The sequence below is a fragment of the Hydra vulgaris genome, chromosome 05, assembly GCF_038396675.1.
Source record: "Hydra vulgaris chromosome 05, alternate assembly HydraT2T_AEP".
NCBI classification, from domain to species: domain Eukaryota; kingdom Metazoa; phylum Cnidaria; class Hydrozoa; order Anthoathecata; family Hydridae; genus Hydra; species Hydra vulgaris.
In genome coordinates this window covers 12,478,712-12,492,500 of record NC_088924.1, presented here as the reverse complement: position 1 = coordinate 12,492,500, position 13,789 = coordinate 12,478,712, and the positions used below count along the sequence as shown (strand labels likewise).

General features: G+C 27.3%; 1 protein-coding gene across 1 annotated transcript in view; it reads right to left on the bottom strand.

Moving 5' to 3' along the window:
- Nucleotides 1-13,789, bottom strand: part of LOC136071860 (GDP-L-fucose synthase-like) — a 42,938-nt gene that overhangs the window by 6,316 nt on the left and 22,833 nt on the right. Inside the window, exon 6 of the mRNA XM_065797395.1 lies at nucleotides 1,988-2,052. Coding sequence (XP_065653467.1) covers nucleotides 1,988-2,052 — 65 coding nt within the window. The remainder of the gene's footprint in view (nucleotides 1-1,987; nucleotides 2,053-13,789) is intronic.

Below are 13,789 nucleotides of genomic sequence, written 5' to 3'. Positions count from 1 at the left end.
ACAATCTAAATGACCGGAAAAACAAATGATCGTATAATAAAATGCAAAATCATAGCAATGAATGAACCAAATATCTCAATGAGAAGAATTGTGAAACATTTAAACACAGCATATGTAAATGTTAGCAAAATATTCAACTGATATCAAAAACACAATACAATTGAAAATCTTCCACGTCCTGGAAGACCCAGCAAATTTTGAAATAAAAGAAATTAACATCAACTTATTTGCATAGTGAAAATAAATAGTAAGTTATCTACTGATCTCATTTGAAAATGGTAAGAAGTGTCTGGTGTTGCTAGTGCAAGAACAATTAGAAGAGTACTACAAAAATAATTACATGTGGCAAGCTGCTTGCAAAAATTCACAAACCTATTGAAAAAATATCAGAAATCAAGAAAAATTGGTGTTTAGCTCATAAAATTTGGTCCAGCTTGAGCATGTTGCACAAAGTTCTTTTTAGCAATAAAATGAGTGTTGAGGTTGATTCAAGAAAAAAACCGAGTAATGCTGTAAAAAATGCCACATAAAAAAATGAAAAATATGTTCCATGTATAGAATAAAACAGTGGTAGTATAGACATCTGGACCTGTATGAACTATGAAGGTGTACATTGTTTTAAAATATTTGATAGAAGTCTTGCGTCTCTATGATATTTAGACATAACGAATAATTATTTATTGCTTTCTATAGATATTTTCTAAAAAGACATGGGAATTATCTTCCAATAAATGTCTTGGCATACCAACAGTCTAGATTTTAATTGCATAGAGAATTTGTGGTTTTGGTTAGACCGCAATCTTGATAAAAATTAAAATAAAAGATCTGGACCAGGTCCTGAAAGAAGAAGTAACAAAATTACTAAATAGTTAATTACTATAAAAATATTTAACACCAAATGTTCCAAAAGATATTACTCAGAATTCAGTAAATTCCATGCTGAATCAGATCACTGAATGCTTTAAAACTAAAGGATTTTTTTTTGTTACATCAAACTTCTGCTGTTAGGTTCGCTTTAACTTTAACCTATTTTATAAAATATTTTAAATCTCAAAAAAACACTCTAAAAAAAAAAAGGTCATTGACTTTTGGGAATTTTAAGCCCATTGGGAATTCTGCGTTTTACGCGGCACCATTGGGCTAGCTAACACCCTGTCCACATCTGTTACCAACTTAAAAATGGTGTTAAAAGCAAAAACTTTAAAAAAAAATAATCAAAAAATCTATAAGAAAAAACGCTGAATAACTTTTTAAAATTTTTGCTACAACAGTTTTTATGCAATAAATTCTAAAAAAAATATAATTCTTATGAAATGGTTATTCATTTTAAAATTTTTAGAAAACCATTTGAGATCTAAAAAAAAAATTCGTTTATATTAGGGAGCCATCTTATATTTAAGAGTCTTCAAAGTCCCTATAATAGTGATTTAAGAGAAAAATAGTAAAAAATTTAGTTAAAAATAAAGTTAACATGTTCTACTGTTTAATGAAACTGGTTTTTTTTAATGCATCATTACTTTTTTTTAATAAACTAAAATCTAACAGTTTAAACAAATATTTGTGTGCTTGCTAGATAGTAAACACAAATATTTATATTTTTTAATATTTTTTCATTGTTTTATCTTTTCTATTTATTAACTTCCTATTAAAACAACAAACTTTTCTGTTTCTAGTCATTTCATTTAAAAGGATTAGCATAATAAAGTTTAACAAATTCTGAATTTTTTTTTTTTTTTAGATATACCTGAATTTATTCTATTTGTAAATAATAAGTATATTTACATATTTGTCATTTAAACTATTGCAACTATCATTTCCAAAAATATGCACAAAAAAATTCGATACATAAAGTACAGTCTAACACTTTAAAACAAAGCCTGTCATATTATCAAAGATATCATTAAAAGAAACTTTTTTTTAATAATATCTTTGACAATTTTTACAAAAAAAAAAAAAAGAATTTAAAATCAAAATAACAGTTTTTTACCAATGAGTAAATAAATTGTCTTCTTGGACTTCCTGTTCCCCATATTGTCAATGGTTCACCTTTTTCTGAAAAAGTTTAACAAAGTAGAGAGATAAAAAGTTATTTTTTTAAATTTTAACATAAAAATCTATATTAAAATATAGTAAAATTTGAGAAGCAAATGAATTTTAAACCAATCTATAATAATGTAATAAGGTAATAACGCTTAATTGTGGTAGTGGTTTAGTGGTTAAGTGCTGTCTTCATAATCAAACAGGTCCAAGTTTAATTCCCATTAAATCCCTGGTAATACTGTGCAGTGGCCTTGATAGTCAAGTTTCGTGTTTTGGAGTAAATAATTTGAGAGGGTTGTAACCACAAATTCAATTTAATTCATATATATTCTGGAATAGTTGTTACATTCACAGAAGTTTACAAATAGTACATGTACTAATCTTAAGTAAAAACCTTGCAAATAAAAGCTAATAAATATATTGTTTAATGCTAATAGTAATGTTAATTGTCCATAGCAATAACAAAATGAACATTAAAAGTTGAATGAGTAAAAATACTAATAATGATAATTATAAAAGTGGTAGAAGTAAAAATAATAACAATACAATGATGAAAGTAAGATGATAATAATAAAAATAAAATGACAAAAATAAAAATAATTATAATAATCATAAAAAATATAGGTATGTATACAATAACTGTATTCATACATAATATGCACACATATATGTAGATTCATACATACTATACACAAATATACGAATATACACACACATATATATACATATACACACATACATAAACACTTACTAACATGTACATATACAAACATAAATATACACACATTTAATAATATTATATAAGTGTATTATATATGTATATATTATATAGACATAAACATATATATGCACACACACACACACACACACACACACACACACACACACACACACACACACACACACACACACACACACACACACACACACATATATATACACACACATAAACACACACATATATATATACCTATATACACATACACACATATATATACACATATAAATATATACAAATATACACATACAAAACCATGCTTACATATACACATACATACAAATACACTCACACTTATTCACATGCGCTTATCACAAACACTTATACACAGATACACATATCTTTGGATTTATTAACTGTATTTGATTAGGAAGGAATGGAATAGGTTACTCTTAAAATCATAGATTGAATGGAGAGCTTTTGGGTCATAGGGAAGGTTATTCCAAGATTAAATACTTTGGTTTTTTATGGACTTAAATCCATAAGTAATAGAACGATGATTTAAGACTGCAAGATTCAGATTATCAATTGATCGAAGATAGTATCGGTTATTTGCATTTTTGGGAAGAAACTGTTGAAGGTAAGACATAGGTTTTTGTGTTGGTGATTCCAGACAAACTGGCAATTCAAAAATTGAACAAGGTCACGTTTTAGGATCTTAGAAGTAAGATAAAGCACATTAGGATTGAATTTGTAATTCTGAAAATGTATTATTTTTAAAGCTTTGTTTTGAAGATGGGATATCCTTAAAACTGCTTGCTGTTGAGATTGTCCCCATATTTGACAACCATATCGTATAGGTGAGCCAAAAATGGCATGATATATATTTAACAGTGTTTCCAGATTGACATAATGGCGAACTTTAGCCAGCATTCCATTTGATCTGCTCAATTTTATGGCCAAGTCTTTAAGAAAGATGGGATACAAACGATAGGTTGGAATCAATTATAATTTCAAGATATTTGATTGAGTTTACAGGAATGATTTTCTGGCCACTAAATCTAAAGTTAAAATTTTTATTGATTTTTGTTTTTTTAGATTTGAATATGACCAGTTCAGTTTTACTACAGTTGAGCTGTTAATCTGAGTATTTCTTCCAATTCCGGAAAAACAAAATTCTTTCGAGAGAAAGGTTATTTGAGCAAAGCCACTGAAATAAATTGGCAAGATCATGATTAATGTATTTGTTAATTTTTTTTTAAGATTTGTTGATAATGAGCGAGTTAGTATCATCAGCAAAGTGGTAAGGAGTGGCAAACTTAATTGAAATATTAAGGTCATTAATATAAAGAAGAAAAGGTAGCGTCCTAATACTGAGCCTTGAGGGACACCGTTGGAACATTTTATTTGAGTAGATTTTGAGTCATTGACTGAGACAAACTGAGATCTGTTGTGAAGATAGGAGGTAAACCATTTAAGAGGTATTCCTCTGATTCCATAATATTCTAATTTTTTGAGTAGGATAGAATGATCTACTGTATCAAAAGCTTTGGATCAATAAAGAACGTATTAGAATTCGGAGATTTGATATAGTCAGTAAATTTGGATGTTGAAGGTATGATTTTGTTTTGAAGTTTGTTTTGGATAGTAAAAAAAAGTTGTTTAATGTATTCGATACAGTAGTTTGATCTGTGATAATATTTTCTTTCAATTTAAGTTTGAGAGTTGAACTATAGTAGGAAGGTTTTATATTAATTATTTCTTTTATCCAAGTATCCTTTCCAAGTATTCTTAATATTGTTTAAGTTTTTAATAAAATAGGTTGTGTAATAGGATTTTTTACTAATTTTTAGTACATTGCTGATTCTGTTTCTATGAAATTTAAATTTAGAAAACAGTTCATTTTTAGTACTAATATTTTTACATTTTGTGCATTTTTTATAGTCAGTTTTTAATGGAAATAGATTTAAGTATGCCATTAGTGATCCATGGTTTTGATTTAAGTTTGATTTTCTGCTTAGTTAGTTTTTTGTATGGTGCATGCTGATCTAATATGCTTTCAAATGTCTTTAAAAGAAAACTGATAGATTGATTTACATCATCTTTTTTTTTTAATATAGAGATCCCAGTTAATGTTGGAAAGATCTTCAATAAATATACTTTTGTTAAAGTTCTTGAAGCATCGCCTGTAAAATATACTTTTTTTAGGGTGGTTAGTTTTTCTAGGAACACAAATAAATTGAGCCATATGATCAGATATTGAAATAGTAAGATTGCCAGAAACTTAATCAGGTGAATTGAAGTTTGCAAAGATGTTATCAATAAGTGTTTGTAATTTAGCTGTTATGCATGTTGGTAGAATTATAACAGGATGTATTGAAAAAGAAATAAGCGAGTCAAGGTAACCAGATATAGGATTTGATTCATTATATTTTAGTATATCCATATTAAAATCCCCCATTAAAAAAATACTTTTTTTTTCAATATTTAACTTATCTAATAGTGGAGTTAAATAATTATTAGTGAAATCATCTTGATTCATAGATGGATGACGATATATGCAACCAACTATTATATTTTTTAAGTGAGGCTTTATAGTTTCAACAAAAATGGATTCAAGACATTTGGAAGAGTAGATCTTTAGGCAATTGCGAACTATGTTGTTTATATTAGAGTTTAGATATAGAAGAGCACCCCCTTTTTTAGCCTTAGTGAGGCATTGCTCAATGTTAAAACCATTTATAGATATCCTTGTTATATTTGAATCATTAACATACAAATTTGACTCAGTAATAACTATTGCCACAGGTAATGTATTAAGAGTGCTAATAAAGCTGCAGAGATCATGTGATATGGTAAAAAAGTAATGTGATATGGTAAAGAAGCAATGTTGAGATGAATATAAAAATCTAATTTAGGATTTATTTTTTTATTGAAATCTATGGTGTAATAGTATTTACAATTAATTGAACCTTGAAGATTATTTAGATCTGAAATTGAACTTCGTGGACTTTATGTAGTCTCAAGAGAATGTAGTAAATTAGTATTCTTGTGCAATGTTTGGTCAAGCTTAAGGTCAGAAAGAGAGCTAAATTGAATATTCTTAGACGGCATAATAAGGTATTAGGAGTGTAAAATAATTATAAACATAATAAGGTATTAGGATTGTAAAACAAAAATAGCCTCCTTTATTCTAGTAGCGCTCTCAGCTTTGGGGAGGTGAACAACATTAAAAAAAAATTGATTTTAAACAGCATTTTTTTATAAAATTAGAAACTTTTAGAAAAATTTTATTTGAAGCAAAATAAAATTTTAATGATTTTAGGCTGATATCAATTGACACTTTTGGTGTCACCATCAAAAGACATAATTTGATCATTAAGGTATAAAGTAAATATATTATGTAATAATATAAACTAAATATCAATTTCTTTTATATAAATATATAATACATAAATAACTATTAGTTGTATAAATATATAATAATAACACATATATAATAGTTATAAATAACAAAATAAAAAACATAAACTAATATTTTTTTGTATATAACATTTTTTTTAAAAAGTTCAAATATCAGAAATAAATAAACTTATATTTGAATTAAAAATAGTTTGTAAAAATATTTTTCAATATCTTAATTTACTTGCTGTCTTCATATATTTGACACTTCTGGTTGTCATGACATTAAATTGATAAAACAATGTTATTTGATTGAAGAATTCAAACTAATTAATATTTATCATACTAAAAAACAAATTAATTTCTGAAAAGTCAATATTTAGTAATGTGATGTAAAATCAAGCTCTTTTGAACAATAAATTTGGAGCCAAGAAAATAGTAAACCATAAAATAAATAGAGATCAAGTCAAAGGAGATCAAGTCAATTGAATAACTAATAATCCTAAAGTTATTTGCTTGCAGAAAGTTATTTACTTGCGGAAAAGTTAGTTATTTGTAGGTGTAAACTATAATTTTTTATTTTAATAAAATAAAATTTCATTTTTTTAAAATTGGTTAAGATTGGTTATTAAGCATTTACTTTTTTTTTTCCATGTTGTCAAACTTATATTATACACATTCAGTCTTCTCCGCTTGAAATTTAATCCCAGTGCACAAAAAAGCGCTGGCAGGATGGTGATTTTTAAGTTAGCCTGCACAATTTAAAAAATTCATTCTATTCTGCTATTTAAATTAAAATAAAAATAGCGAAAAGTATACTTTGAATAAATACTAGATAAAACAATTTTAAAAAAACTGGTAAAAAAAAACATTTAACATAAAAGTTGAACAAATGAACAAAAAGGTTTTGTTGCAATTTAAAACAAAACACTTTTATTTTTTTGGCAAGGGCGTTTTTATATGCTCGCAAAAGTTTTTGTGGGCAAGTGGGCGAGCGCGAAAAGACTTAAGCGCGAAAGCGCTGTCCAAACGGAAAAGATTGCATATTTTAATTTTTTTTAAAATTTGTATTACATATATATATATATACATTTTTTAATGTAGATAATAACAACAAACAAATGAGTCATTAAAAAAGAGTGAAGCTAAGAAGTATCAAATTAATAAAAAAATTGGATTATAAAAGCAATGTAAAGAAATTATTATAAAAGAAATAAAAGATTCAAAAAGTTGACAAAATCAAACTATGAAAATTTAACGATGAAAATTTAAAAACTTTTAGATTATAAAAAAAAATTAAAAGAAAAAATAGAACAAAAAAAAAAATCTGTTCTGAAATTATCAAAACAAAACTCTTATTTGAATTATGCAGCCGTGGTACAGTGGTTAGTGATGTGACTCAGAACCAAGAGGTCCATGGTTTAGCACCAGCTTAGCCCAATAAGCAACATCAGTAAAGAAGGAGGCATGAATTTGTTAGTTCAATGCTCTTTGACGGTGCTCTGTGATAAGACCGAAAACAAGAAAAAAGGGTCAGGGACTTTTAAAAATTTTTTTTAGTTTTTTCTAGGATATATTATTCATTTCAGTGCCAGAAAGAGACACAATATGTTATCTTCAAAATAAATACATTCATACATATATACATACATACATACCTACATATATATATATATATATATATATATATATATATATATATATATATATATATATATATATATATATATATATATACATATATATAGTTCTATAAATTGTTGCATTTGGGAGTACGTTAAGGTAAAAAATGATTCTTTCGCCAACACATATGTCACTTTTAATTACTTTTGACTTTCATGCAACATTTCCGTGTTGTCAGAAAGTTAAAACCATTAATTTAATTACAAATTAATCGTCTTTAAAAAAAACCGGCAAAAACGCAAATTTAATTGACCAGAATGTTTTTATTTTTATTTTTTTAATAAAATGTTTTTATTTTTATTTTTTTTACTGTAAATCATGTTCGGAGTGTTGCTACATAGCCTGCTGCTACAAGGAAGTGCTGCTACATCGACTGTCTTATAGCCTGACTCGCAACGGAGTGCTGCTACATCGACTATCTTATAGCCTGACTCGCAAGGGAGTGCTGCTACATCAACTGAGGGTTTGGTTGGGGCAGGCAGTCTATCAAGTTATAAAAAAAAAAAATTCCGGTTTTGCATTTTTTTTTTTTTGTCAACAAAATAAAGAAAAACTTTCTGAAAACCAGTTAGGAGTTATATATATATATATATATATATATATATATATATATATATATATATATATATATATATATATATATATATATATATTTATATATATTTATATATATATATATATATATATATCCAATATAATTCCAAAATTGTTTAAAATAAAAAGTCCACTATGAACCAAGAAAGCTGAAAATATAATGAGAGAGTACAGAAAAATATTATTAGTTCATGCTTGAAATGAATCAAAAGAAAGATTTTAAATTTTAAAGCAAGAGTTAAATTTATATCTTCAATCTCAAATAAGATCTAATGATAATGAGATAATTAATAATATAAAAAACAAATCTAAGAATTACCATTATTTAAAAAAAAAACTGAAATGAAAGAAAAATTTTATAAATTGCAAAATGACATCATTATAAAATCAATTTTGAAAAAAATCGTCTTTACCGAGTTTTAAAACCAGCTATACTAAATTTAACAAATATTAATCTGGATGAAGCAATTACTTAACTACTTATTTTTGGTACAAAATTTGTCCTATCACAAAAGAACATCCCTTATATGGACATAATCACTAATATTGAAACTTGTGCCTTAGAACTTGAACAACAAAATAAACAAACACAGGCAGAAATTCTTTGACAAAACTGTTCGAAAATTCTACCCAGTTCTTTAAAATTAAAAATTAAAAATAATTTAACAAAACAGCAACGCTTTTCTTTACTAAACCTAAAAAAATATTTACATCTAAAGATATATCTGTTTGAAAAAGGAAAAGGTTTTGCTTTATTATATGAAAATGAAGCAAAAGATAAATTAGAAGAACAAATAAAAAATAGTAAAATTATTGATTACGATCCCAACAGCCACATTTACTACTAAATTTCAAAAACTTTTATGTAAATTAAGAAAACTGGGTTAGACAATGCTACTTATTTTAAAATGTATCCATCAGATTGCATTCCACCTAGAATCTATGAAATAGTTAAAGATCACAAACCGGAAAAAAACGATCCAATGCTTCCTGCTGCTTCCACTATTAACACACCTCTTTATGGAACATCTGAGTATCTGGGTAAAATTATCCAACCAACATTAAACAAAAATATAACTTGACTAATTAATTCAACAAACTTTGTCAATGATGCTAAAAAAAGGAAGATAGGCCTTAATAAAATTTAGGTTTCATTGAATGCAGTTAATTTATATCCATCCGTACTATTCCATAAAGCAATTCCTGTTTTTGTTAACATATTGAACGATGATCTTGACAATATAAAAACTAGGACTAAATTAACTCCTATAGATATACACCATTAATTGATATTCCATTAAGCATATGTTATTTTTTATATGAAGATAAAATTTTAATTTTACCTAATTCAGGTCCAATTGGTTAATCTTTGATGGTGGTCATAGCTGAAGCATTTTTGCAAAGTATAAAAACAGAGCCCTTAATATAGCCTTTGTGAATTCATTCCAACCAATAACTTACAAATGATATGTGGATGATAGCCATGCACGCTACAATTCAAATGAAAAGTAAGAATCTTAAAACTATAAATGAATAAAATCTCTTCATAAAATATACTGTTGAACTTGAAGACAAAAGAAAACAACTTAATTTTTTAGATATTTGTATTCAGTGCTTGAAGTGGAGAAAAAAAGTAACAGGATGGAATTCAGTAAATTGAAAATGCCATCCCGCCTAATCATTGTTATACATAGAGATTTATAAAAAAGTGGCGGGATGGTTTATACTTTATAAAAAGGTGTCGGGATGGCATCCTGCCTCACTTCGAGCACTGTTTGTATTACAAATACAATGAATGGATTTATGAGTTTAAAGTACACCAAAAGGATGTTCAAATAAAACCGAACTCCAACATCAACCCAAGCATAACCACTGGCGTTTTTAAAGGATTTTTATGTAGAGCAAAACAAATCTGCTCTCAAAAACATCTCTCACAAGAAATTAATTTCCTCATAAAGACATTATTTGAAAACGGCTAAAACAAAAGTAATCATATTAAAATTACCTAAAATTATTTAGACTCTGTTTCAAAAAATACTACATCTAATCAATTAGATAAACTGTTTGTTAAACTACCTTGGATACTTATTATTGGCCCAAAACTTCAAAGAGAATTTAGAAAACAAAACATCAGAGTTATATTTACTTCAGCTCCCAATTTAAATAACATATAATGCAACAACAAAGCAAAACTACCTCCGAACTCAAATCCAGGAGTTTACCAACTTAAATGCTCATGCAGAAATATATATATATATTGGTGAGACCAAAAAGAAAAACATTTCTAGAAGTGCAGAACATCAAAGAGCATGGAACATTCATGGTAACTTTGATTGGCTAAATCCTAAGAAATCGGCAGTTGTTCCAGAATACAGGATAAGAAAATTAGAGAACCCCTGGAGATTAAAAAGTAAAAGCTGGGTATCAGATAGATATTGGGCAAGATGTTCTAAATCGAGATTACGGGGATAAGGTTAAAACAAAAACATGGGGACCCATTTTAACAAAAATTTAACTGACTCCATTATTATATTACCTGATGACACTGACCACAATAGGTCAGCGAAATATTGTTAATATATTATATCAAAATATATTTAAAAATAGTTATATGCTGTCTTTTTTTTTGAAATCAACTTACATATTTATAAACATATTGCATAACAGAATATGACTTTTAAAGATTTTATATATATATATATATATATATATATATATATATATATATATATATATTAAAGATGTGCCGGAACCAGTTTATGCCAAGTCCTCGATTCTGGGTACCCTGCAGAAAATATTGAGTCTGAGTCCGGGTACCCAGCACCGAGTCCATATTAAAAAGCTGGAATAAAAGCTTGAGAAATTATACTCTCACACAATAAAAAGAAGCTATTAAAATAAACATATAAATCAGTGTCATTTTTGCAATATATTCTAATTGTTTTTTAAAAATATATTTAAAAAAATATTTCTAAGTGAATCATCTATATTGAATAAATAGGGCTTTGTGGTTATCGACTCCATAACACTCTTATATGAAGAAGTTTTTTGGCTAAAGTTTAAACTAAAAGTAATTCTGTTAACAGTATTTCGACACAATTTAAAGTATCAATTAAACAAATAGTTACAGCACTAAAGGTTAACTTTTATTAAAAATTTCTTTTAAGATACCCAGTGCTGGGTACTGCAACAATATAGCCCATTCCGGGTACCTGGTAAAACAGACGAATTACCAGATCCCCGAGTCTGAACCGGGTACCCGGCACATCACTAATATATATATATTTATATATATATATTTATATACACAGTTAGTTTAACTAAATTTAGGTTTTTTGAATTGTGTCCAAGTCAAGGTCAGTTTCTGAGAGAGTATAGTTTACTTATTACTTTGTATATAGTCCACTAAATCAAAAAACTATAAAGTAATTACAACAATTTTAAGATTTTTTTGCGCCTTTTTTAGCCCCTTTTTTTGCAAGCATTTTGCGCCTTTTTTTCATTCAAAATTTTATTGTCAATTTCAGTTAAAAGTTACAGACAATTTATTGGAAATGAGTAATACAGTAGATATTTTGTTTATTACATTGTTAAAGAGTGGATAATCACATGTTTTAAATCATTAAATGATCATATATCAAATTAACATATATTTACAAAAATAAAATTCAAAATAATATAATCATGATTTGAATTATTAAAAAATATCAACATTTAGATCAACATTACCAAGAGAAACAAGATATTTTCCATTATAAGAACTTAATGCCCTTAGAAAATTATTTCCATATATACAATTATTAGCGGACACCTTGTAGCGGTTCCAAGATGCAGTGTTAAAGAGGTAGTGAACACTTTCTCCTGATTGCTCTGCATAAACTCAAAGGCCCTTTTTTTTTTATTGTTTTACAGAATTCAGATACATAATTGAACAGGATATGAAATTTTGGTGTTAAGTAAAACCATGTTCCAACATCAACTTTTTATAGCAGGCCTTTTAATTTTCAATATTACTTTGAAAGCTTTCATCAAGTCTGGATCCAAAGCAAGACTCAACAACTAAATTTAACAACCTTGAGCATTCTGCAAAAGACTTTAGTTTAATTGGCAGCTTATCATTAAGAAAAATTCTCATTAAATTTTACACCATGCTGACCAGTCTTAATAATTTGCAACAGTTCATAAATCTCATTCATATTCATTTCAGACCAAATCTGCTCCATGTTATCAATTACATGGTTGATTGTTCCCACCATTATACGAGGCTCTGGTAAAACAAATCTGTCTACAAGAAATTCAGAGGGGTGTCTATGTGCTTAAACAGGATTTATACAATTCTTAAAATGAATCTGGTTCAAAACCTTTGTAAACCTCTGACTTTTTTGAAGTCAGAGATTCACAAAGGTTTTGAACCAGATTCTTTGAACTTTTTATAGTTTTCTTGACAGCTCTGTATGGAGTATTTGTCCAGGTTTCTCTTCTATCCCACTCACATACACAACAGGGATGAATTGAACTACTACTTTAAGATATCTCTGTTAGAATTTGACTAAGTTTTATGTGGCATACCCAATGTGCTCAACTTTTTCTAGATTTTTTTATTAGACCATCTTAAAAAAAAGATCTGCAAGCTATTGCGGGTTTTGATTTAAGATAATCTACATCAACTTTTCCGTAATTTATAAAAATTTCATTGAGACCAACTATGTTTAGGCAAAATTTTAATACAACCACTCAGGGCTGATGACACAGGTTTCGAAGTGAGGGGGGGGGGGGGGTGTGTGTGGCACAATTGTCAATTTTTAAAAAAGTCTTCTATATCTAAAATTTCAAAAAAAAAATTTTACTCACAAAAATCTTTCTGAAGAAGACTTTTGTTAGTAAAATTTTTTTTTTTTTTAGTATTCCCAGATCCATTAGATAATTTTAGTTTACTACCTCCTGTCTTCAATGAAATGGTGTCACCACTTTCACTACATAAATTTTCTTTAATAACTTGATAAGCTATTTGTTCCTTGACATCTAAATAAGTTACAAAACTACAGAGTCTAACGGAAAAAACCTTTTCGACAACTTTAGTTACAGATTCAAAAGGTTACAAAGGCTTTTTTTTAATTAAAATCACCATTTTAAGATTTATTAGGAAGGGGAAGCTCTTTACATTTCTTTCTCTCATCTCTCTATCAGTAACGCAAAATGATAAGACTTTTCTAATACCTTGATAGCCTGATACAGCTGATATATTATTCCTAAAAAAAACTTTTTACATAAAACTTGTTTTCTAAAGAACATGTTATTCAACCTTTCAAAGCCAAATAGTCAAAGTTTTAAATACATTTTCTACCTGAGCGT